This window comes from Siphateles boraxobius, unplaced genomic scaffold (genome assembly GCF_051911475.1).
Source record: "Siphateles boraxobius isolate OS27281-9 unplaced genomic scaffold, OSU_SipBor_1 43, whole genome shotgun sequence".
NCBI classification, from domain to species: domain Eukaryota; kingdom Metazoa; phylum Chordata; class Actinopteri; order Cypriniformes; family Leuciscidae; genus Siphateles; species Siphateles boraxobius.
The window spans coordinates 1,737,062-1,763,045 of NW_027509064.1; the positions used below are offsets into that span (position 1 = coordinate 1,737,062).

Sequence of the window (25,984 nt, forward strand, 5' to 3'; positions counted from 1 at the left end):
TACTTTTTAATTTTATTATGCTTTTTTTCTGTTTTGGAGTGTAAGACCGCAATTCATGATAAGAAGGAACACAATAGCTCACACAAAAAAACAGACAGCACCATGAAACAAAACATTAAACTCAAAAACCATGTGCAAAACAAACCCAACTGAACAGAGTAAAAGTTACACATGCCAAACTAACTTAAATTTAAAATTTTACTTTTACTATTTTCAATAGAAATCATTTAATAGTATAGTTTAGTTAATAGTATAGTAATAGTTTCTTCCTCACTTTAATACATCCTTGCTGAGTAAAAATATGAATTTCTTATTAAATATATACCTAATCTCATCTCACAAAAACATTCACTCTCCTCATCAAGTCCCATATAAAGCATGCTGTGAACTAGAAATCCCCTGACCAGATTCAGTTAATAGCATAAATTACACAAGGGAAATCAATTATATAAACTTCTGTTTTACAAATTTAAATTGACTGTGTGTAATTAATTAAAGTTGTGGAAAAAATATGAAAGAATTGTGATATTACCTCAATTTAATTAATTTAAACAAGCAGCACAATAATTTGAGTGAACTGCATAAGTGTGAACATTCTGCTAAACATCTCCATTTGTAGTCTACAGAAAGTCTGTGAGTTTAGAACAGCATGAGGATGAGTAAATAATTTGAAATTTTGCAAGAACTATTTCTTTAAATGTAATAAATTAACTTGTTTTGCAAAAGTGCATTTATAAACCTCCAAATCAAGTATTTTTGCTTCTACTTATGATCAAAAAATAACTCTGAAACTGTAACAGACTTTAAAATTCACAATCCCGCATTCTACAATCATTTACAATAGAACTCGCAGGAAAAGGAATATCTATTTTATTTTCAGTGAAGGACACACATGATCCATTCACAAACATTCTTTACACATCTTTCACTATATGTGCTAACAGTGGGTTCCTCAACTCTGAGCCTGGGACCCAAAGCACTGCTCTTTTGTCTCCTTTATTTACACACATAATTCAGATCATTAGCAGAGAGCTGCATAAACTGAACAGTCTGTCAGATAAGGGAGTGATGTGGGTGCCAAGGACCAGAGTTGAGAACAACTGTGCTAAAATATCACTAACAATATGGCAGAGGTATTCAACCCTGCTCCTGGGGACCCAATGTCCAGCAGAGTATTGCTCGAACAGGAATCAAACACACTTGAACCAGCTAATCAAGCTCTTCAGGATCGTATGAAAATCAAAAGCTGAAGCAGGCTGTAGATAAACTTTGCAGGGCAGTGGTTCTCCAGTAGCAGGGTTGAAGAACTCTGCATTAGTGCCATTTACCCTGATGTCAGAAAACACAGAGACACCGACAGTGTAAATTATTATTATGGGAGTGTCTTAAATATCAGTCTTCACCTTCAGATCAGAGAGTCATGAACTTGAAATCTGGACATGGCTACTATGTGACATTTTGGCACCAAACCAAAAGGAAAACGGAAAATAAGTGCCTAAACTTCCACACTCAAAAACAGAAAGAAAATACTGAATGTGTTCTAACAAAACATCATAAACTGTTGCTTTTTTTATGTGTGAAAAAGGAATACTGAATTTGCTTTTACAAATACGTAACACGGCAGGCTTGAAGAGCTGAGCTGTGCAGGAAGTAAGTAATGAAAAAACAAGACTGCTGGAAGGGCAAAAGCACACTCCACACCTGGGGCGACACAATCCCCATCCCTGTCTGATTCGGTCCGTCAGTCTCTGAGGGCGGTTTGTGCGAGCATGTCGGTGAATCACTTGGCTTTGCCGGCGTCCTGTGTCTCTTCCTCCACCACTACAATGGGCAAATTGTGGAACTGACCATTGGCATCCAGCTGTATCTCGCCTGTCTCCTCTGTTTCGCCTTGCACCACCTCCTCGCCTCCTTCCATTACGGTTGCACCGTCCCCCGCTTCGTCTCCCTCAAGCTGCAGTTCCATGACGCTCACGCTGTGGTCAGCGGATGCCGGGTCTATCTCAATCAAGGTGGTGTTATCCTGGTTCTCGTCCTCTTGTACTACCCTGACGACGCCGTCTTGCATCACAACCGTACCTGCGACCACCTGACCGTCTTGGGCTACACCTGCAGAAGTCATCTTCTGTGTCAATTGGACGAGCTCGACGGGGCTCATGACTGTCCCGAGCTGTGCGTGGTCCTGCATGGCTGTGGCGCCCAGCAACGTGAGCCCAGATGCAGGATGGAGGGCAATGGCTTCGGTTTTTCCATCAGAACCTCCAGAAATTCGCGTGAAGAGCTGCGAGCCTGCGGGTAGAGCATGTAGGGTGACCGTATTAGATGGCTGATTGAGACCAGCCACTGTAAACGACTGGCCGATGGATGAAAGGGTGATGGGGGAAATGACAGTGAATTGCTGGGGCTGGAGGGTGAGAGGCTGGGCTATGGATGTGCTGAGCACGGTGGTAGAGGCGGGCCGCTGGAGGCGGGGCCGTTTAGGAGCGCGTTTGGCTGGAGGGGTGGAGGGGAGAGCCAGACTGCTGAGGACCTGTGATTGAGACGACCAGCTGAGGGACTGCTGCCTCTTCTGCTCTTCTACCTGCTGTTCCAATGCTAAATAAACAAAAGAGACACTGTTGTTTTCAAAGAATTAAAGTAATACTCTATGTGCTACAATGATTTTAGCATGGGTAACAAGTGCTCTTATTGGCATAATGTAAAGCAGAGTCATGTCACCTTTATTTATATAGTGCTTTTTGCCATAGAGATTGTTTCAAAGCAGCTTTACAGTAATAATAGAAAAGTAATGGAATAAAGATTCCATTAAGTTTTAGTCTCAAGTCGGCTTGAAATTGTGCCAATAACGTTTCCATTTTCCATTTATCCATTTTCACACAAATTACAATTACAGAGGTAAATTATCAGTTAATAAAGAATTCGGTTCAAACTTTTTTTGCTCAATTGTATGTTTGTAAACTAATACATTTTAAAGCAACACTATGTCGTTTTTGCTCTCGGGGTCCCCCTACAGTTGGGATACAGTATTGTCTTATTTTACTGTCGTAAAATCTGTCATGGTTACACCAGGGGATACACGTGTGCATTTGTTGACAAGGCGAGTTCTCGCGGGCAGGCTGCCAGCGTTGGGTGTGAAATGTCTTCATCCCAGGTACAGTGGCATATATTTCAGCATGTCATATGAATATAATTTCATGGGTTTTATTTTTTTCAAACGTCAAAAGATCGCATAGCTCACGTTTACAAGCCAGCGTCATTATATTAGCCTATTGTCTACTGTTTTACATAACGGATATGCTAATTCAACTAGAGACTCAGAACTAGAGACACGCATCCAAACTTTAATTGAGGATAGTAAGAGTGCAAGGGCTTTACATTCTGGTTTGGATGCGACTAGCTTAGTGAACTCTGTACACTGTTCAGTTCTGGCTGTAGAGCCCGTGCAGCAGGGCAACTGCGTGACCGTGAGACGCTGTAGTCGCGGGACAAAACACCGCTCTTCCGTTCCGATAACAACATTGAACAGGTTCTCCCCACTCAGTGAAACACCCACTGAGAATCCTGTTGAATGTTCCCTAGTTATTGGCGATTATATTACATGGAACGTGAAAATAGAGACACCGGTCACCATAGTCACGTGTTTGCCGGCAGCCAGAGAGCCTGAAATCAAAGCAAATTTAAAAGTGCTGGCTAATGCTAATCGTAAATTCTCTAAGAATATTATTCACAACGGCACTAATGATGTTCGACTTCGCCAGTCGGAGATCACTCAAATTAACGTTAAAGAGGTGTTTGAACTCGCAAGTACGATGTCAGGCACTGTAATTTGCTCTGGCCCCCTTCCTGTTTGCCGGAGTGATGAGATACTTAGTAGACTGTCCTCACTCAATGGCTGGCTGTCTAAGTAGTGTCCGCAAAATAATATAGAATTCATAGACAATTGGAAAAGTTTTTGAGGCAGACCTGACCTGTTGAAAAGAGATGGTATTCATCCCTCCTGGGATGGTGCCGCTCTTCTCTAGCAATATGGCGGATAGTCTTAGAGCTCAAACATGAATTTGGACTCAGGTCAGGAAGCAGAGAGACTGGCTAAAATCAACCATCTGCTAGCTGTCTCACGTCACTGAGGTGAGAAAAATCCCATCACATAGAGACTCTTTCACCTAGATATCATCATATAGAGACGGTGTCTGTTCCCCGAATAAGGACATACAAAAAACTCATTGACCCATTTAAGGGTAAACATTTTATTGATGTTCAACAACAAAAAAAGCAGATATAATACGGCTGAACAAATGATAAAGCTTGGGTTGCTGAATATTCGATCCCTTACTTCAAAAGCACTTATTGTTAATTATATGATTACAAATTATAACCTAGATCTCCTGTGTTTGACAGAAACCTGATTAAAACCAGACAATTACAGGTTCTGGTCATATAATTAGAATATCATTAAAAAGTTGATTTATTTCAGTAATTTCAAATTTCAAAAAGTGAAATTTGGATATGAGCCTATATTCATTCATTCATTACACACAGACTGATATATTTCAAATGTCTATTTCATTTAAATGTGATGATTAAAACTGACAACTAATGAAAATCCCAAATTCAGTATCTCCGAAAATTAGAATTTACTTAAGACCAATACAAAAAAAAGATTTTTAGAAATGTTGGCGAACTGAAAAGTATGAACATGAAAAGTATGAGCATGTACAGCACTCAATACTTAGTGTTGTGGCTTCACAAATGCTTTGCTGCATACCTCGGTTGTAATGAGTGGTTATTTCAGTCAAAGTTGCTCTTCTATCAGCTTGAATCAGTCGGCACATTCTCCTCTGACCTCTAGCATCAACAAGGCATTGCGCCCACAGGACTGCCGCATACTGGATGTTTTTCCCTTTTCACACCATTCTTTGTAAACCCTTGAAATGGTTGTGCGTGAAAATCCCAGAAACTGAGCGGATTGTGAAATACTCAGACCGGCCCGCCTGGCACCAACAACCATGCAACGCTCAAAATTGCTTAAATCCGCTTTCTTTCCCATTCTGACATTCAGTTTGGAGTTCAGGAGATTGTCTTGACCAGGAGGACACCCCTAAATGCATTGAAGAAACTGCCAAGTGATTGGTTGATTAGATAATTGCATTAATGAGAAATTGAACAGCTGTTCCTAATAATCCTTTCGGTGAGTGTATCAGTCTGTGTGTAATGAATGAATATAATGTCCAAATTTCACTTTTTGAATGGAATTACTGAAATAAATCAACTTTTTGATGATATTCTAATTATATGACAAGCACCTGTACATTATTTTAAATGAGTCCACCCCACAAGATTACTGTTATAAACATGAGCCTCATCTGAAAGGCAAAGGGGGAGGTGTTGCTGTAATTTATAGTAATATCTTCAGAATTACTGAGAAGTGTAGTTTTAAATATAATTCTTTTGAAGAGTTGGTGCTAAATTTAACACTATCTACTGTAAATGATAAATCACGTTTGAGATTTGTGCTGGCTACTGTATACAGGCCACCAGGGCACCATACAGACTTTATCAAAGAATTTGCTGATTTTCTATCAGAGTTAGTACTGGCTGCAGATAAAGTCCTAACTGTTGGTGATTTTAATATACATGTAGATAACGAAAAATATGCATTGGGATTGGCAATTGAAGACATTCTGAACTCTATTGGAGTTAGACAACACGTTTCAGGACCTACTCATTGTCATAATCATACTCTAGATATGAAAGCTTTAGCATAAGTTCTCCCAGGAAGACTTAATTACCACGTCACTTATTTCCTTCACATCTATCCAATCATGTCCTTATACTCGCTGTTTAAAAGATCGGTACTTACACATGTTTGAGTTCGCAGATGCTGACGCAACAATTACCTCCACCCTCCCCACCACCACCAGGATGGTCCTGTCCATTCCTTCCTGGGGGGTCGGCTGCACCCCTGCCTTTGTATTCACGCAGGAAATGAAGATCCGCTACCCTCGGATCATGAACTACGGACGGGGTCTATGCCAAAGAACTTTATAAATAATCGCTTGCTGGGCTGTCAATAAATTAATGCTTTGTTTCATCATTCTATCTCCCGAGTCTTTCTGGTAGAACTAATATTATCACATGGAATCAATGTTGATGCCGTTAAAATTCTACAGCAGTGCGATGACATCTCAGATCATCTAGTCTTGTGTATACTTCATGTAGCCAAGGCTGCAAAGTCGACTCTGTGTTACAAATATGTTAGACCTGTCACTTCTGCTACTAAAGATCGCTTTATTAATATTAGGGATGGGAATTGAAAACCAGTTCCACTTGAGAGCCGGTTCTAAGTTTTATGAACCATCGATATTGTATGCCCTCGACGTTAACGAGTCCTCTTATCGATCCTCCTGCTTCGAGTCCCAGCCATATATACAGACCGTGAACTCAAACTGTCCCTTTTGTTCCTTATCGGGCACCATAGCACGGCGTCCTACGCATCTGTGCATCATGACGTCAAAGTAATTTGAGCAAAGGAGGGAATCCTGGAGAGGAAGAGATAATCTAAAGATTGGCTTTATTTTACTAAATGAGACGAAAATTATGCCATTTGCAATAACTGCAAGGCTGTTATTTTGTGTAAGGGTGCAAATACAAGCAACATGCTTAGACATATGTCTACCCATGGTACTAAATTGCAGGAATGCCGTGTTTTTGATCAGCTGCGTACAACTGGCCAAGCTTGCAGCGCCATAACCTCCGTTGAACAGGGTAATGTAATGTTAAAGGGCCCCTATTATGGATTTTGGAAAACAACCTTTTATGTAGTGTGTAACATAGCTGAATAAAAACATCCTGCAAAGTTTTAAAACTGAAAGTGCACCGTATTATAAAGTTATTGTCTTTCAAAAGTAAGAGTCGACTCTGAGTCAATGAAATTATTCCTTTTTCAAACGAGTCGTAAGCGGTTTTGTTGTGACGTCAAGACGAAACATTAGCATATTCACTAATTTGAGGAAAGATTAAGCATGGAGCAAGATTTGTTTTACCAACTTTTATGTTATATCAGTCATTCATGCTAGAGCTCAGCTAATGTATACATTGCATACATGCATTGTTATTGATACAGTTTCCTCGTGTTCAACGCAATATATTATAAAAAATACTTTGTAAATAATGTTGATGGACATGCACTTCTTAATGCTGATGGAGAGGAATTATAGTTGCAACATCTCATGAGAATGTACCTCAAACTGAGTAGTGTATCACTGAGAAACGTCCCGCTTAAGTCATCTTTGCGTTTCATCATTGGACTCGCGCTAGGATTGATATGGTAAAATCAACGTCATTGTTCGTTACTGTGTTTAGTTTACGATATAGGAAGCCTCAGGACACGCAGACCTGACGTTATGGCAATGGGTGTTTTTGTTTTCGACAAGCGCGCTGTATGCAGTAAACCAATCACAACAGACTGAGCTATCTGGCCAATCAGAGCAGAGTAGCTCGCGGAAAGGAGGGATTTAGAGAGATTGATTCATCTGACGAGTCGTTTGAGAATCATTGAAAATGTGATGATGTGCAAATGTATATTATGAGGAAATGAAACAGTTTTTTGACCTTTTATGCATGTAAACCTGTTGTAGGATACTCCAAAACAACATTAGGAAACTTTAAAATAGCATAACAGGGGCACTTAAAAATAACTGGCGTCTTACAAATAACAGGCATATTCTACGAAAACACTGTATTATGTATACTTATTCCATCCCTGTTTTTATAGAGAACAGTTTTAATTCCATATAAGGAGGAAGAGTTTCTGGCCTGTATGATTGTGTTTACAGAAGTTTTTTTTTTATTTTGTAAATCTTATTTATTATTCAGTTTGCTTACTTAAGTGTAAGCTTTAAAACTAATAAAACCACTTGTTTTTTTGCCGAAAAATCATATGACTACCTTTTTCTGCACAGTGCTATCAGGAATCGATAAGAGAATTGTTATAAAATCGGATCGATAAGCAGAATCGTCAGTGGCATTGATATTGATAAAATCTTATCAATTTCCATCCCTATTAATAATATTCCTGACCAGTTTCATCTCCTCAGCATCCCAGATAGCTTAGAAGAACTCGATATTGCGACAAAAACTTTTGACTCTCTCTTTTCCAGCACTCTAGAAACAGTTGCTCCTTTGCGCTTAAAGAAGATTAAAGAAAATAGTCCAACACTGTGGTACAACGAGCACACTCAGGTCCTTAAGAGAAAAATGGAGCGCAACTGGAAGAAAACAAAACTAGAGTTTTTTCGCCTTTCATGGAAAGAGAGCACGATTGCGTACAGAGAGGCCTTAAAAGCTGCTAGATTTGCTTATTTTTCAACCCTATTAGAAGAAAATAAACAAAACCCTCAGTATTTATTTGAAACAGTGGATAAATCAACGAAAATAAAGTTTCAACCACAGAGGTTTCCAAGCAGCACAGCAGTAATGACTTTATGAACTTCTTTACTTTACAACATTGATAATATCAGGGAGAAAATTATAACTATCCAACCCTCTACTAGAGTATCACATCAGGGAGTGCACTGTAGTCTCCCTGAGGAAAAAATTGATTCATTCATTGCTATAGGAGAGGGAGACTGTTCTAAACTAATCAAATCATCTAAATCGACTACATGTATGTTAGACCCTATACCGACTGAGCTATTGAAAGAGATGCTTCCAGAGGTCATAGATCCTCTTCTTAATATCAATAATCCATCTTTGTCATTAGGATACGTACCAAAAACTTTTAAGCTGGCTATGATTAAATCGCTTGTTAAAAAAAACGCAACTTGATCCGACAGAATTAGTCAATTACAGGCAAATCTCGAATCTACCTTTTCTGTCTTTTTAGGAAGAAATGGTATTTGCAACGATTTTCGGGATTTAGACCGTACCATAGTACTGAGTAATGATATGCTCTTATCATCAGATCGTGGTTGTATCTCTCTATTAGTGTTACTCGATCTTAGAGCTGCATTTGATACCATTGACCACAACATTATTTTAAATAGACTTGAAAATTATGTTTGCATTAGTGGAATTGCATTAGCATGATTTTAATCAAACTTATCTGACTGTTATCAGTTTGTAGCTAAACTTAACAATTCACAAAATTAACGGAATGCATAGCTGATATAAAAAACTGGAGGACTAGTAATTTCCTACTACTTAATTCTGAAAAAACAGAGATTCCAATTATTGGACAAAAAAATTCCTCACGTAATAACCTAGAACAATGTCTAACACTTGATGACTGCTCTTTCAAGTCTTTGCAGTTGGTTAGGAACCTGGGTGTGCTCTTTGATACCAATCTTTCATTTGAAAGTCGTGTGTCTAGTAACTGTAAAACAGCATTTTCCCATCTTAAAAATATATCTAAATTACGTCATATGCTCTCAATGAGCATATGCAGAACAATTAGTTCATGCGTTCATGACATCAAGGCTAGATTATTGTAATGCTATTATGGGTGGTTGCCCTGCACGCTTAATAAACAAACAACAGCTGGTCCAAAAAACAGCAGCTAGAGTTCTTACTAGAACCAGGAAGTATGACCATATTAGTCCGGTTCTGTCAACAATGCATTGGCTCCCTATTAAACATTGTATACATTTTTAAATATTGTTGATTACTTACAAAGCACTAAATGGTTTAGCTCCCTTGTACTTGAGCGAGCTCTTAACGTACTATAGTCCTTCAAGTCTATTGTGATCTCAAAATTCCGGCCAGTTGATAATACCTAGAATATCAAAATCGACTGCTGGCAGTAGATCCTTTTCCTATTTAGCACCTAAACTTTGGAACAGTCTTCCTAACATTGTCCGGGAAGCAGACACACTCTGTCAGTTTAAATCTATATTAGAAACACATCTCTTCAACCTGGCATACACATAGAACACTATACATTCCTACTATTCAAATCAGTTAAATGATTATTAGGCTGCATAAATTAGGTCAGCCGGAACCGGGAACACTTACATTTACATTTATTCATTTGGCTGACGCTTTTATCCAAAGCGACTTTTGCTATATATGTCAGAGGACGCACGCCTCTGGAGCAACTAGGGGTTAAGTGTCTTGCTCAGGGACACATTGGTGTAGGGCTGCAGCTATCGATTCTTTTTGTAATCGATTAATCTAGCACTTAATCGATCGATTAATCGAGTAATCGGATATTTTTTTTGTGTGTGTTTTATTAACAGAATAGTTATATTAAACTTGTGTCTATTTCAGTTAAAGCTGTTATAAGTTATATACTATAAGTTATATAGTATGCAAGTTATAAAGCTATCTCATATGTGAATTTTCCTTTAAGATGTTATAATATAACCACTCTAAGCATCTAAGCATATTTGTGTATTCTGGTAGTTTAACACTGAAGAAGAGCTGTAGCGTGACTTGTTGTTGAAAACGCAGTAAAAGCTGACGCACTTTTTGTTCCGTGCGTTTTAACTGAAAAATGAGTACTCCGAATCTTTATTAAAAACCAAAAGGCTGGGGACTTTAATTTTTTGTTGTTGTCTGTATTTGGCAGACGTGAAGTACAAACAAGGTCTCCAAAGACTGCAATACAATATTTGTTCCTCCATCAGGTCCCGGTGTGTACAGTGAATGCAAGTTTAAGCATATGTGATGCATTGCTGCAATTGGTCTGACTGGCGTGTGTGTGTGTGTGTGTGTGTGTGTGTGTGTGTGTGTGTGTGTGTGTGTGTGTGTGTGTGTGTGTGTGTGTGTGTGTGTGTGTGTGTGTGTGTGTGTGTGTGTGTGTGTGTGTGTGTGTGTGTGTGTGTGTGTGTGTGAAGGGGTTCTTTTTTTAGGCTATACTCTTGCAATTGAACGTGATAGTTACATTTACTACTTAAAAATGTCATCAAAGCTAAAAATCATATCTAGTCAAACCGCATCACGACATCGCTACAAATACAGTATGGGATTAAAATCAGCGAACATCAATAGGCTTAGACTACGTTACCTTGTTTCAGCGAGTTAAGTGTATTAAGTGAATTAAGTGTGTAATGATCCTACACTTTAGACAATTTCTGCCGTTTATTTACATATTTATTCTCCACCATCGCGGCAACTATTTCTTCCTGAACAGGTCCGTGTGAATAAACGGTCCGTATGAAACAATCAAATCCCTGCGCCGCGCGTATAGTGCGCGTCATAGGAATTTAACGAGGCTTCGAGGCAGAGTTTTTGCCTCGAGGAATTTTTGTAATCTAGTAACTCGAGTAACTCGAGGAATCGTTTCAGCCCTACATTGGTGTCTCACAGCGGATTAGAACCCGGGTCTCTCACACCAAAGGCATGTGTCTTATACATTCCGCCAACACCTTCCACTTCCTGTAACACCTGATGTAACTGTTACATCATAAAAAGAATGGCATTTACACTAATTTTAATCTTTCTGTTTATTCCGAATTTTACTGTAATCAGCTGGATCCGGGCCGTATCCAGATCAGATGGTGGACCTGCACTTAGATATGACCACAACGCATGATGTAGTCAGCCGGATCTGAGCCGTATCCAGATCAGATGGTGGACCTGCGCCTAGACACGACCACAACGCATCCCTGAAGTGTCAGCAGAGCTTGTGTCAACTAGACTCTCCCCTGTGAAGGCCTCATTGACACGACAGCTATCGGCACTGATCCTCAACAAACTCATCTCCATACGTGTGTGATGACTCCGATCTTCAACCAGATGAACTGCATAATATAATGTTCCGAAGGCATGAAGATTTTTTTTTTTTCAAGGAATTTCTTTTTAAATGTAATTTTGGTGATCAAAGATGAGTTTGAAGGGATAAATTATTGACTACAGGGGGACTTTAAAGTTTGCATCGCATAACCAGCTTCCACATGTTTGGCTTTTCTAATGCACTAAACTTGTTCAGGAGCTCACCTGGTACAGGTCAGGTACGACACTCGATAAAAGAGCTTAAAAACTTGTAGAAGCAAGCTAAAATGGCATTTTCATCTCTCGTTTATTGTCGGTTAGGTTTAGGGTAGGGTTTACTGTAGGTTAGAGCTGCACGATTCTGGATAAATTGAGAATCATGATTCTGAACAGACAACTAAACAAAACTAGTTATTTAAAAAAATCTCAGAGATCTCACTCAGAGTACTTAGTGAAGTACTTATGTCATTACTGGATGAATCAGCATTTTTGAACGAATCTCTTGAATGAATTATTCAATGAAAAATAAATTTGTAACAGTCACTTGTCCACTTGCTGGTGTAACGATGTAAACAAAAGGTGATTTGATCTATTTTGATTGCTTCCATAGACATCCGTGTTTTTATCCAAACTATAAACTTTTATCCCAGTACTTCTGTGATAATATGAATATTAGTAACACAGAAATAATGATAATGTGTGATTGAAAAGACTGTTTGTGAAGCTATACATTGACAATTGTACTCTCTGGGTCAGCGGCAGTGCGAACGCAGATTTGAATGTTCTGGTTTGATTTTGTCAAAGGTTAATTAGACACAACCGAATCATTGTCATTTTAGAAAGAGATTGCGTGGGTGTTTGAATTAACGATTAATCATGCAGCTCAATTGTAGGTGGTGTGTTATTTTCAAATGCAATAGAGATTTAATATTTGCGACACTTGCCGTACATTTCTTGAAAGAAATCACTTTTACATCAATCACAATTAATAGGAACACAGTTTCAGCATGTCCAACAGGCCACACCAAAAGTTCCAGTGTGAAAATGTCCATACTTCCTTTTGGTCACTTCACTCACTTGTCAGTGTTCGGAGCATCTGTGTATGCTCAGGGTCCGTAATTTGCCGTCGAACATTCACAATTTGTTTGATGGAGTCTAGCAGGTTAAAGACTTGTGCCAGGTTGCTCAGAACTGCAATCTCTGCAAGACAGACCATGTGATGATCACATCTCATGCATACATACAAAAAACAAACTACATATTAAGCAGCCACATTCCACTTTCATCACTGCACCTGAATAACAACACAACAAAATAACTTGACACACTAAATGTGTTTTTAATGGATCTCTAATCCTCTATTTATACTACAGGCTACAAAATACCCCAAAGAGAAAAAAAAAACACTTATGGGTTAATCTTGTGAAGCCTGTCTTTAAATTAAGTTAATTACGTTTATTAATTCAATTAAAGATTTTAAATTGATTGACAGTCCTAGTATAAAGGTTATATTATTTTTTTTAATGTATTATATTATTTATTTCAATATATATTAGGGATACATCGATACTGCGTTCGTGTACTCGCTAAAATGCTCCGATACCAAAAACCAATACCACACAGTGTGTACAGTACAGTGCTTGTGACAGAGAAACGCAGACAACATAGCATACAGCAGACGTGACTTTTTCAAGTTTTCTGTACACAAACATCCAAAGCACGCGCCCAGAAAAAAGCCTATTAAAAAGCGCACAGATAGCCTATTAAATCGAGCTATTTTTTATGTATTTTTGCACTTGAATGGACAAATTCACAGAAAATTTGGTCAAAATGCCTGTATAGGCAAGTGTCCTTGTGAAACAGTCAGTTAAGTGAACGTAAACCGTTGAAAAGAAAACGCGTGTTTAACAGTATATTGGACACAAGCAGCTCTTAAAGTGATAGCAGCCTAATAAACCTACTGCTGTCTTTGTCCTCAATGTTAATCTAACAACAAAAGACTGGTTGACTGGGTAGAGCAGATCTAAATATTTACTGTGCTATTACATTAAAGATGAAATATGATAAAGCAATAATATGAACAGTGAAAGTAACAATAGCTCCTACAATGCATTTTAACAGGCATAATTAGGCATGAAAATAACTGATGGAAATATCTATTTGCTAAGCCAACTAATTTGATTCATATTCTTTTAATTTCTCTGCCCAGTATTTTTAAAAATTAAAAAGGCAATACAAATACAGGTATTGGTACTCTGTATCAGCAAGTACTAAAAAAAGTAACGGTACCAGACTTGTTCTGAAAAAGTGGTATCGTTGCAACCCTAATATATACAGTATATCCCTAATATATTGCAAAAAGTCTTAGGCTCCTACAATAAATTAACTGCTGAATAAACAACTTAATTAATTGAAAGCCTGTCTGCTAATCTTCAACATGTTTGCCATTAAACATTCATTTTGAATTGATCTATTTTTGGAGTTGACAATAAAATAAATTTGTTTAGGAAAGTCACAGACAATTTTGTGACTGTTAGAATTCAGTTTACGGTATTACGGTCATTTTTGTGGTATCTGTAAACAGCAATTGACAGTTATACAAGTCTAACAGAGAGAGAATCAATAATGCCAAGGCTATAATGTGAACTTAGCAAGGCAAAGGTGATCTAAGTTGACCACTTTCTCCAAAAGTAAAGCCGCAGAGTTTGTGCCATTTAAGTTTATTTTTGTACTTTTTGTACTTAATGAGCTGGTTAGGCGTTTTTGATTAAGGTTGGAGCGAAGCTGAGCTGAATTAGACAAGGGTTAGACAAACCTGGCACAGATCATATTCTGACATACTGACCTGCATCCTGTAGAGAGCTCTGATCAGTGCGTAGCTGAACTCCTCTCAGCAGACCCAATAGCTCTGAGCGGATATTAGGCACCACCTCCCCCATCATCCCCACCTCAGCGATACCCCTCCAGAAACTCAGGGTCTCATCTAGGGGTCACACACACAGTATAGCATTTACTACATCTGTGGATGCCAACATCATGTATGTATGGCACTCATGAGTGATGTTGGATGGGAAGCAGTGACTACATGACTTTCTGAATGTTTTATTTGCTGTGTTAACCTGAGATGTCATTTGTGTCCCTTTTCTCTGAGGCTTCTATGGTGGCCGGGCTCCACTCCACAGTACCAATTACGTCTTCTTTCTTCTCCTCTACTGTGGCCATCTGACATCCGTTACCCACAGAAACATGCCCTGCAGGACAAACACAATATGTATTGTTATAGTGATAAATGAAAACAATTACAATATATTTTACTGAAAATTGTGTGGAAAACATGCATTGATCATTTGGCGATATGGCAAAAAACATTACCCCAATATGTTTTTCCATATAATAAGATATTGATATTGATCACGATATATTGATTTACCTACCTGAGGAAGGAAATGCTTACCACATATTTGTTAGACCTTGAGAATTAATGTAAACATTGTAGCGAGGGTGGCATGGTCCAGCGAGGTCTGCAGCAGAGAAATGGGGGCGGAGCCAAGCGGTAAGAAAGTGGGTCAAGTGCAAAATGACGAACACCTGTTTCTGATTGCAGTGATTGGCGTGGGGAGACCGGATAAAAGCCGGGCGGTACGGGAGTTCGAGGAGAGAGAAGGACTGGGAACTTGTACACAAATGGACTGAGATATATACCTGCCAAAGGACTGTTTATTTTGCTGAACGAGTGCTATAGTTTACCTATGGTGAAGGCGCCCTCGCCCAACTTGCTTTCCTGTGTTTACGTTTTCTTAATAAAGTGAACAAGTCCCATTCACACCGACCCTTGTCTTCTTCCATCCAAACGCAAACATCTCTACACTGGTGCCGAAACCCGGGATGGAAGAAGGAGCCGCCGCCAGATCATCTCCGTCACCACTTGAGGACATCATCCACGCGCTCGCGGGACTCCATTAGGAACAACACCGGACCCTGCTGGATGTGAAGGAGGAGCAAGAACGGAGGTTCGAGATGCTCCTCAGGCGAGAGGACCGCCAGCTGTTCCGGAGCTGGATAGATCGGGAGGCTCGGGCCGCCCCTCTCAACACCAGCTGCTACCTCGGCCGTATCCATTCCGCTACATAAAATGGGACCTAACGACGATCCAGAGGCATTCCTCGACCTGTTCGAGAAGACGGCCGAGGCTGGGGGCTGGCCCCTGTCGGACTGGCCAGTGCGGGTGATTCCCTTGCTGTCTGGGGAGGCCCAGATCGCCGCACAGCAATTGCCAGTCCAAAACCTCCTGGTCTATCAGGACTTGAGAAACGCCATTCTCCAGCGGGTCGGTTGGACCCCTGAGGAAAGCAGACAGCGGTTCCGATCATTAGAAATTGGGGAGTCTGGCCGACCCTTCGTTTTCGCGCAGCAGCTCCGGGACGCGTGCCGCAAGTGGCTGATGGCCGGAGGTCGCGACGTCGAGGGAGTGATCGATCAGGTGGTACTGGAGCAGTTCGTGGCTCGGCTGCCCAAGAAGACTGCACAGTGGGTCCAGTGCTACCGCCCGACGTCGCTGGACCAGGCCATCCAATTGGCGGAGGACCAGCTGGTGGTGTGCCCAGGGGTCGGTGAAACCCTACCATCATCTTCTCTCTCTTCTTCTTTTTTTTCTCCCTCTGCCTCTTCTCCTGCTATCCCTGCTCCCAAGTTGCACCCTGTCCAGCGCCGAGGTGGAGGTCTGGGAGCACTGTGGAGCCCAGTGAGAGTCCGAGGGCGGCTCCGCGGAAATTCGGCTCCCGAACCAGCGGCGGTCCAACATCGGCGTTAGCGCTCTCCCCACGCCAACCGCTTGACCCACTTCTTGTTGCCTGTTGTGGCCTGTTGGCGTTGCGGGGACCTTGGCCATTTGATCGACCAGTGTCCAGTGATGGAGGTGGGGGCACTGGTCAGGGTCCCCGACACACCACAGGCTGCCCCCGGTCAGGGCGGATTGTACCAAATTCCGGTAATTGTAAAGGGGGGTACGTATCAGGCTTTGGTGGATTCAGGCTGTAACCAAACCTCGATTCATCAAAGCCTAATGCAATCCGGGGCATTGGATAAGAGCCGCTTGGTTAAGGTGAGGTGTGTGCACGGGGAGGTGATGGAATACCCTTTAATGCCAGTCATTATCCAATTTAGGGGACAAAAGCATAGGGTAGAGGTGGCTGTTAGCCAGCACCTCCGGCATCCGCTAATTTTGGGAACCAATTGGCCAGGGTTTAAAACACTATTGGGGCATTTATGTGCGGGTGCTTCTGGGACGAAAAGGAAGCGGGGGAAGAAGGCAGTCGCTCAGGTAGGAGAGGCTGTTCCTGGACCGTCGGAGCCCGTTTCAGAGGAACGGAGCGCGATTGAAAGGAGAGATCTTTCAGAACGCGATGATTTTGCTCTGGAGCAATCCCGAGATGAAACGCTGAAAAATGCATTTAATCAGGTTCGCACAATCGACCGACAGCCTCTTCACCCAGACCGACCTCTTTCATATCCTTATTTCGTGATTATAAAAGATAAGTTGTATCGGGTGACCCAAGACACCCAGTCAAAGCAGGATACAACTCAGTTGTTAGTTCCAAAAAGCTGCAGGGAAATGCTTTTCCAAGCGGCTCATTGTAACCCGATGGCTGGGCATTTAGGACAGGCAGCTACACTCAATCGCCTAATGACCCGATTTTTTTGGCCGGGCATTCACGAGAATGTGCGCAAGTGGTGCGCCTCTTGTCGTGAATGTCAACTGGTGAATCCGCTGGCCAACCCAAAAGCCCCTTTGTGCCCACTTCCTTTGATGGAGGTCCCCTTCGAGAGAATTGGTATGGACCTCATCGGGCCATTAGAGCGATCTGCACGGGGGCATCGCTTTGCATTAGTCTTAGTGGATTATGCAACACGATACCCAGAAGCAGTGCCACTTCGCACTATTTCCGCAAAAAGCGTGGCGAGTGCACTGTTTCAATTAATCTCCCGGGTGGGAATCCCAAAAGAGATTCTCACCGATCAAGGCATGGCGTTTATGTCACGTACGATTCACGAGCTTTACGAATTATTGGGCATTAAATCGATTCGCACCAGCGTCTATCACCCACAAACGGACGAACTGGTGGAACGCTTTAATCGCACGTTAAAATCCATGATTCGGAAGTTCGTTTACGAAGACGCCAAAAATTGGGATAAATGGCTAGAACCCCTCTTGTTCGCTGTATGCGAAGTCCCCCAAGCCTCCACGGGGTTTTCCCCCTTTGAGCTTCTCTATGGGCGTCAGCCCCGCGGGGTGCTGGATGTGCTAAGAGAGACTTGGGAGGACGGACCTTCGAATAGCAAAAACGAAATTCAATATGTCATGGACCTGAGAACAAAACTCCACACTTTCGGGCGGCTCTTTGTTACAGGCCCAGGACACGCAAAGTCGGTTGTACAACAGGGGGACTAGGCTACGAGAATTTGCACCGGGAGACAAAGTACTTGTATTGCTTCCCACGTCCAGTTCTAAATTACTCGCAAAGTGGCAAGGACCCGTTGAGGTTACACGGCGAGTGGGAGATCTCAATTATGAGGTCGTTCGATCAGACAGGAACGGGGCATGTCAAATTTGTCACCTTAATCTGCTAAAAAAGTGGAATGAGGTGGAATCAGTAATGCTGGCATCGGTGGTGAGTGGGGAGGAGGATCTCGGTCCAGAGACAAGCTTAAAATCACAATCTCTCGCTCTGGCACTTGGAGGAGACCACCTCTCGCCGGTTCAGATTACTGCAGGGTCGAACGAATCTCATTCAGCACCACATTGAGACAGATGCGGGCGTAGTAGTACGTAGTCGGCCATACAGGCTGCCTGAACATAAAAAGAAAGCGGTTGGATTGCAACGCCGTCCGGATAAAAGCCGGGCGGTACGGGAGTTCGAAGGACTGAGAACTTGTACACAAATGTACTGAGATATTTACCTGCCAAAGGACTGTTTATTTTGCTGAACAAGTGCTATAGTTTACCTATGGTGAAGGCGCCCTCGCGCAACTTGCTTTCCTGTGTTTAAGTTTTCTTAATAAAGTGTACAAGTCCCAGTCACACCGACCCTTGTCTTCTTCCATCCTTTCAATACTGAACGCAAACATCTCTACAAACATGTAAACTTGTTTGTTCACAATTAAACTCCACACAGTACCTTTTAAATTATGGCCCCATGAAATCCTTTTTATTTTACCCTAAATTCTGTGATTTTCATGTAATCCCTCATGGGGTGGATTATGTGTGTTATGATTTAATACAAATTCATATACACTTTAACAATTCAATCAAGCTTTATCAAATGAAAATATAACAATTAATTTACAACAACAAAAAAATATTTTATTTTTTGTCAAATTAGATGCGGCACAAAATAACTTTATACATTTAAAAGACAGATGAAAAAATATCTTAGTTGTAAGATATTACTATATGAACAATATTATTATTATTACTTTGAGAAGTACATTTTAGTATAGACTACAGTAGTGATATATTTCTGTCATCATTTTTTGAAGTTTAACCAAATTTTTATTGTTCTTGTTGTGAAGATCTGTCAGTTTTAGTTTCAGTTTCAGTGTGTATTTGATGGTAGTTTTACTCAAATGAAACGATGAAAGGTTTGTGAAGTGACTATCAAAGCAGCTCTGGAGATGAAGTTTGTGTATTCATGTCCTCATTTATAGAGACGCAGACGATGAAAACACCATGAGCGTCACATGTGTGTGAGTTTGTCTTTTCATTCACACAGAGACATGCTGAAATCACTTATTACCAACATGCACTGACATAACTCTTGTTGCATTTATATCTGCTTTGTGATAGGCTGTTCGATTAATCCATATCGAGTAAAAATGTCCAGAGCTTATCATTGTTATCGGCGTACATTTTATCGCAATCTCGATATGATATTGTTTATCACCCAGCCCTGTCTTGACTAGCTTTTTACTTTTGAATTAGATTGGCAACAGTAGCCGTTTGGGGGGTGGGTGGGTGGGTGTGTGTGTGTGTGTGTGTGTGTGTGTGTGTGTGTGTGTGTGTGTGTGTGTGTGTGTGTGTGTGTGTGTGTGTGTGTGTGTGTGTGTGTGTGTGTGTGTGTGTGTGTTCTCTAACCCTGAGCTGTGGTGGGTGTGTTGAGCCCACTACCGTCCGGTGGGAAGCGTGTGTTGTTGATCAGCAGGTCAAACTTGGTGCTGCGGCAGGTGTTTGTGCAGAGAGTGCTGTGCTGATAGAAATCCAGCTGACCCGAGTCCATCATTTTCCTACATGACACACACACAGAGCTTTCAGAGGTTAAGACTAATACTTAGCTGAAAAATATTTGGTTTTTATTGAAAAATCTGAAGCGGTCAAAGTGGGGAATTTTCCTTGATCTATTGTAACAAATGAGTTTCCAATGTTAAGGCAGTGATCAATCTGGAAGAACTAGTGATAAGAGTAAAATGTAGTAAGAGCTGTCAAAGCCTGTGGTGTTCCTGTGTAGCTCCTATCGCTCTACATATCCATCAGAACAATCACAAACAGAACAGTCACATTTACCGGAGCTCAGCAAAAGTTAGAGGACGATATCCAGTCATTTCAATAGGAATATGTGTGATTGTTTTGCATGAGGGTGAAAAAAAGTTCCCCACACAGACTTCACTGATGTCTAAGTTGGTTATGTGAATTTGCCATGCTGTGCTAATGCTAATTTAGCTATTGTGATCAGACCATTATAAACCATATGAGTGGCTGAAGTTAATTTTTACAAGATCTCTGATATTTTCAATCTGATCTTCAGTTTGAGTGGCACATTTCGGTGGGAATTGTTTTATGAGGTTTGCTATTGAAGAATATGGGTGTATATTGGACTCAACAGAGTTAATCTACAGCTTTTAAAACAGCAAAGTGCCATAACTCATGAAAAAATAAATTATGACTGAATTAGAAGCAGAAACAAAGTGTGTCTACCATTACAAAGGGGAAAAAGGTCACATCTAGATCAAAAAAAATTGTTGTACTTGTTGTGTTCATGTTGAATCGCAAAACACTGGTAAGTTTAGGGACAGGTTTGGTGGTTTGGTTAGGTTTAAGGGCCTTGATACACTTCCAAGTGAAATCGAAGAACGAACTGAAGTGACGTCATTTCAAACAAAATCAGGCCCGAAACAAAGTTCGTTTGGAGTTAGTTTTGGGAGTTCGAAACAGCTTGCCAAAGAAGCTGCTAAACACCTTATTATTATTGGTCCGTTGTGATTACGTAATAGGTAGGCTGCGGAGGCTCCGCCTTCTTTCACGTGAAAATCTTTTCTGGTTCATTTGGCCTGTTCAGTCAGTTGAGTGAAAACATGAACACACTGGAGAGCTGCTTTATAGTAGGAAAGGAAGTAGTACTTCTGATGAAACTAAACACTGACACTGTTTTTCATGTTTAATACGGAAAAGCTGCTTGATTTTAAGCAATCTATTGTATAAAGTGATATATAAATAAACATGACGTGACTTTTATGGAGTGCCACATAACCACATTGCTATGATCAGATTTTTTTCTTATGCTTTATTAAAATGCTGCTTGTTTTCTCAATGTTGTTGTGTTTATTTTGTTACTGAGAGGAAAGGGCTCACCACACATTTACATGTTCATCTAACCGTCACTCTCAGCAGTGTCAATAGTGTAACTATACTTTAGATGTAGCTATAGAAATTAATTAGAGCTGTAATTACATGCAGGTTTTTTTTTTTAAATAATGGGTAAATGTAAAACATATACACAACAAGTGCCTTTTATCAAATTAGTAATTTAGTAGTTAAGTTAGATTAAGCCAGACTTGGGCCTTAGTTCAAATTAGGATATTTAAGTAGCCTTTATAAACATGCCTTAGAAAAAACATTACTGGTGTGTCTCTTGAAACAAAACAATGGCATTGACATATTTTAAGATATGTCAGAGCCAGTTGCTTTCTGTTAAAACAGATCAAACATGCATTTTAGTCTGGTACTAGGCTTAAGGCTTGTCTGTGAAACTGGGGGAAATGCACCTAATATAAAGTGGCACCAAAAAAAAAAAAAATGTAACTCAAAATATATGATATGCTATGAAAGGCTACCAATACTGTAAAGGGGCACATAAAAACTACAAACACTGATATCTGGCACTGAGGTCTGACCTGAAGAGACCCAGAATGCTTATTACCTGAGCATAACCCCACCCATCCGGATCGCTCGCTTCCAGTCCTTCAAAGTGGCTTTACCCGACATGTGCACAAACTGCTTTGGACTAATCAACTGATCATCATACTGCAGAGAAACAGAGAAAGCCAGATTAAACACATTTGCAACTGTTATCTGCAGCATTAAGGTCTACACAACACCAACCTTCACACACTTGACATTGATTCCTGGGCAGACAAACTTCTTGAATAGAAGGATGGCTTTACTCTCGCCACATGTAATGGGATACCCAAGCTCCAAATCCTCTCCTTCAGCAGATGGATCATCTGAACATAACACACACAACAGTATTGTGGGAAAACTGCATAATGTGTATTTAGTGACAGAAACTGAAGCATAATCCGCTGCTTGGAGAGCGCTGATAAATTTTAGACAGACAGACCTTAGAGCATTTTTACAGCTGAGACACGCGTTTGCAGGAAACTACAGACAGATTACAGTCTAATAATTATGATGTGAATTATTGACTGTTTAAACTACAAGACTACATTAAATGAAGAACACATGAGTGGTGTTTGGCTGTGCAAAAGCCACCGTCATAATGCAAAGACTATCACTAATAAGTTTTGGGACAGGGTTACCTTGTGTCTCCACTGCCACAACTGCAGCATCTATCTCACTGCTTTCATCTCCAAGCCTAAAAACATAAAACATCCATCTATAACATCAATCTCATCCTGTTAACTCCCAAGAATTAAGCTGTTTCGGTCCTTTGAAAGAGACATTTGTTTAATATGACATATGTAAAGTATTATTATATGCGTGTCTCTTTTGATATACCTAGCTGTCTAGTTTAGGATCCTCACACCTACCCAGCTGTGATGGGCTGCAGCTGTAGGATCATTTGAGTCTTGCTTTGGTTGTCAGGCTCCACATCCTCTTCCTCTGTGCTTTTCATCATCACCATGTCCTCCACGGACACAGTGACTTCTGTCTCTGCCATAGCCCGTGCTCTGCTTCAACACTGAGGAGTATGAAATTGCTGGTGAATATTTTATCTATACCGGTCAAAAGTTTGGGATAATTAAGATTTTATTATAATAATTGAGTATATCAGTAATAATAATAATTGAGCACCAAATTAACATAGAATGATTTCTGAAGGATCATGTGACACTGAAGACTGAAGTAATGGCTGCTGCTGAAAATTCAGCTTTGCTGTCACTTGAATACATTACATTTTTAAAATATATTAAATAAGAAAACAGTTCTTTTAAAGTGTAATAATATTTCACAATATAACAGTTTTTGCTGTATTTTTAAACAAATAAATGCAGCCATTGTGAGCATAAGACTTCTATCAAACACAAAGACTTCTTTAAACAGACTTCTTTCAAAATCATAGTCTAATTATTTCAAACTTTTGACCGGTAGTGTACATAATAATAATGATGATAATAATAATTATAATAATATTATGCATGATATTCCATTAAACTACTGATTATGTTTCAGAAGATGCTTTGCCTGATATGTCCGACATTTAAAATCAACATTGACCATATAATTTTCTTAAACCACGGTCCTGGTCTTATTGTGCAAAAATTATTTCTTCATGTTATTCCAAAAATGTAGTAAATCATATAAATGTTATAATGTGCTCCACCTCTAAAACAACATAAACACATACAACTTCACACATAACAATGTTGACACAAGCTTTTGACATGGACAATTTCAAATTATAACACTATTGTATATTGCTTTTTACTTTGTTTCTCTTTTCTGTACAGTTATAAATCAAGGCACCAAGAACATTGATCAATCGCAGCCTAAATTTACAAAAATTGTGCATCCATAACCTCATGATAGTGATTTCGTAACTGTGTCAGAGAACCCCTTCCCACAGCTATGCCAGTCACAGCAGATGCCCTTAAAAATCATTCCCTACCTGGAAGACCCCCACTTAAGGTGTCAGGGTATCTCAAAGATGGTAACTCAGACAGTAATAAAACAAGATCATACAGTGGCCTCATCTGTAGCATTAATTCAGTATGAAAAAATGAAAGTGGACTGTGTGATAAGGCAAATCTTCAAGCTAGTGTCTAAGCACATAATATTCAAATAAGGAAAATATGCATTTAAATAATTTTAACTCCAAGACTTAAGCCAGCTAAGTTACCCGAACATAAACCAGTGGTCCATTCATTATTAAAATGGCCTGAGATGAAAAGTGACTTCAAGTCACTTTTACATGACCAAGCATTTCACCATTTAGATAATCAAATATAAAACTATAAAATATATCATTTAAAATAAGTATGGTTTAATTAAAATAACTAAATGTTTTACATAAACTATTTTCAATTAAAATAATGTATACTGTTTTCAGGATATAGATCCTGAAAATTTAAATTATATACATAGGTCAGTTTATCAAATTATTGCTTATTGCTCATCTGTCTAATGAAGACTGTTAAACGAAACGACTGCATTGCTAATGCTATCAGATAAAATAACAAGTACATGGTTATACCATGTTTTGATTGATCGCATACCATGGTATTCTTTGAAGTCAGTTACATGGTAATTAACGTTATGAACATCGTACAGCCTCATAGTAAGTCAAAGTAACGTTACTTACAAAGTGATTATCTTCACTGTTTACCATGGTAACAACAGATTCCGTCAAAATACAATAGTTAGTGACTGGTGTTATTAAGAACCACCTGTTGTCAAAAATGTATTTAAGTTACCTAAATTAAAAAGTATTACACTATTTGAAAGAGACCACTCATGCATTTATTATAATTTAACAATAGCAACAATAATTGTTGTACCTATCGTATTGTGGGGATAACTGTTTTGGTTGCCATGGTGAATGTGTCTAAGCGACTGCACTTATATAAGTGTTGTGCTCTTCGGTGGCCAATTCAGTTAGCATGTTAGCTCTTCATATGTTGCGCCATTTCATTCACACTCATCTGCTGTTCGTAATGCTAACGTGCTATGCTAACACACACCTTCATTTCACTGCTTGTTTGTTTGTGGGTGAAAGTACGTGTTTACAAACAAACATCACACTCTCAAACACCCTCAAGCGCGGCTAATTCATGAAGCGTTCGCTGGCCGTACGGGCGGACTGTATCTAAATGACGCGCTGGCGTCGCGCCGCGGTGTTCTGTTCTCATGACGTCTCCCGTGCGGCGGGACGCACACACACAAACGACAAGACGTTCATCCGCCATTCGAGGGGGCTGCCGCTGCCACTCGAGCCGCGAACACCTCTAATCGACGTTCCGACGAAGTTCTCCGTTGCGCAGTCATGTTTAACCGTTACATTAGAGAGGTTGAAATGCGATGGACTGGCCTTACCGTTTAGATCGCGGTCGGTGTCATCCTTACATAGCGAGAGGCTTTGAGTGAACATGCGCAGTTTGTTGAACTACACTTCCTGCTCAAGCTCGTCCCTGTTCCAGCTCAAGCCATGAGAGGCTTAACAGTACACACAGGACTGCTCGTACTAAAATATACAAGGTTCATGGAATTATCAGTGTCAGTTAAAGTAACGTTAGCTGAGATGGTATGGTACAGTTTAAAAAGTCACTGTTTATATAATAAGTCTCCTGTAAATAATTTATACCGATAAATACTGCTCTCTGCGTCTGATTGTGTGGAGTACAATTTGAAAACATCTTGAATGGATCTACTGGATATATTTGTACACTGATAATTAGTATACCCGTTGAAACTCATTAATTCACTAGCTTGGTATCTACACGCATTTGAAAATCCATTTTAAATAATTACAATAACTGGGTTGTATTAACTTTTGGAGTTTTTTGCAACTTGGTAATCCATCCCAATCTACATTCAATATAAAAAAAATAAGCAGCGTCAGTACCATAAGAGTATGTAGGCCTATGCGTTGTACATGAATAAGGTAATCCATCATAATATCATCTGATACAATTACAGTAATTTTACCACAAAAAAAATTGGTTTAACGCACCTATTCAAATAAAAATAGTCGCAACAGTCCACATCAAAATGATATTCACAAAAGCTATATACAATTTATACTGCTAAGAGAGTATATATATT

General features: G+C 39.9%; 1 protein-coding gene, 1 long non-coding RNA gene and 1 other non-coding gene across 5 annotated transcripts; all 3 read right to left on the bottom strand.

Moving 5' to 3' along the window:
- gmeb1 (glucocorticoid modulatory element binding protein 1) lies at positions 1–25,384 on the bottom strand. Of its 3 annotated transcripts, none has more exons than XM_077200121.1 (10): positions 25,256–25,384; positions 22,753–22,904; positions 22,522–22,577; positions 22,085–22,206; positions 21,903–22,006; positions 19,844–19,992; positions 14,832–14,963; positions 14,558–14,695; positions 12,790–12,912; positions 1–2,595 (listed from the first exon to the last, which is right to left on the bottom strand). In XM_077200121.1, exons 2-10 carry the CDS (start codon positions 22,881–22,883, stop codon positions 1,781–1,783), a joined length of 1,770 nt encoding a protein of 589 aa, XP_077056236.1. In that variant the 5' UTR covers positions 22,884–22,904; positions 25,256–25,384; the 3' UTR covers positions 1–1,780. The 3 variants fall into 3 exon arrangements, with proteins under 3 accessions (XP_077056236.1, XP_077056238.1, XP_077056237.1); XM_077200123.1 differs by having other exon boundaries at positions 22,753–22,938; positions 25,256–25,342; XM_077200122.1 differs by having other exon boundaries at positions 24,904–25,258.
- LOC143708792 (uncharacterized) lies at positions 4,221–10,761 on the bottom strand. The gene is made up of 2 exons (XR_013193657.1): positions 5,240–10,761; positions 4,221–4,540 (listed from the first exon to the last, which is right to left on the bottom strand). It is a non-coding gene; the product is annotated as an uncharacterized LOC143708792 (long non-coding RNA).
- LOC143708855 (U11 spliceosomal RNA) lies at positions 23,682–23,818 on the bottom strand. Its single transcript, XR_013193684.1, has one exon. It is a non-coding gene; the product is annotated as a U11 spliceosomal RNA (small nuclear RNA).
- Positions 25,385–25,984: the final 600 nt, after the last annotated feature.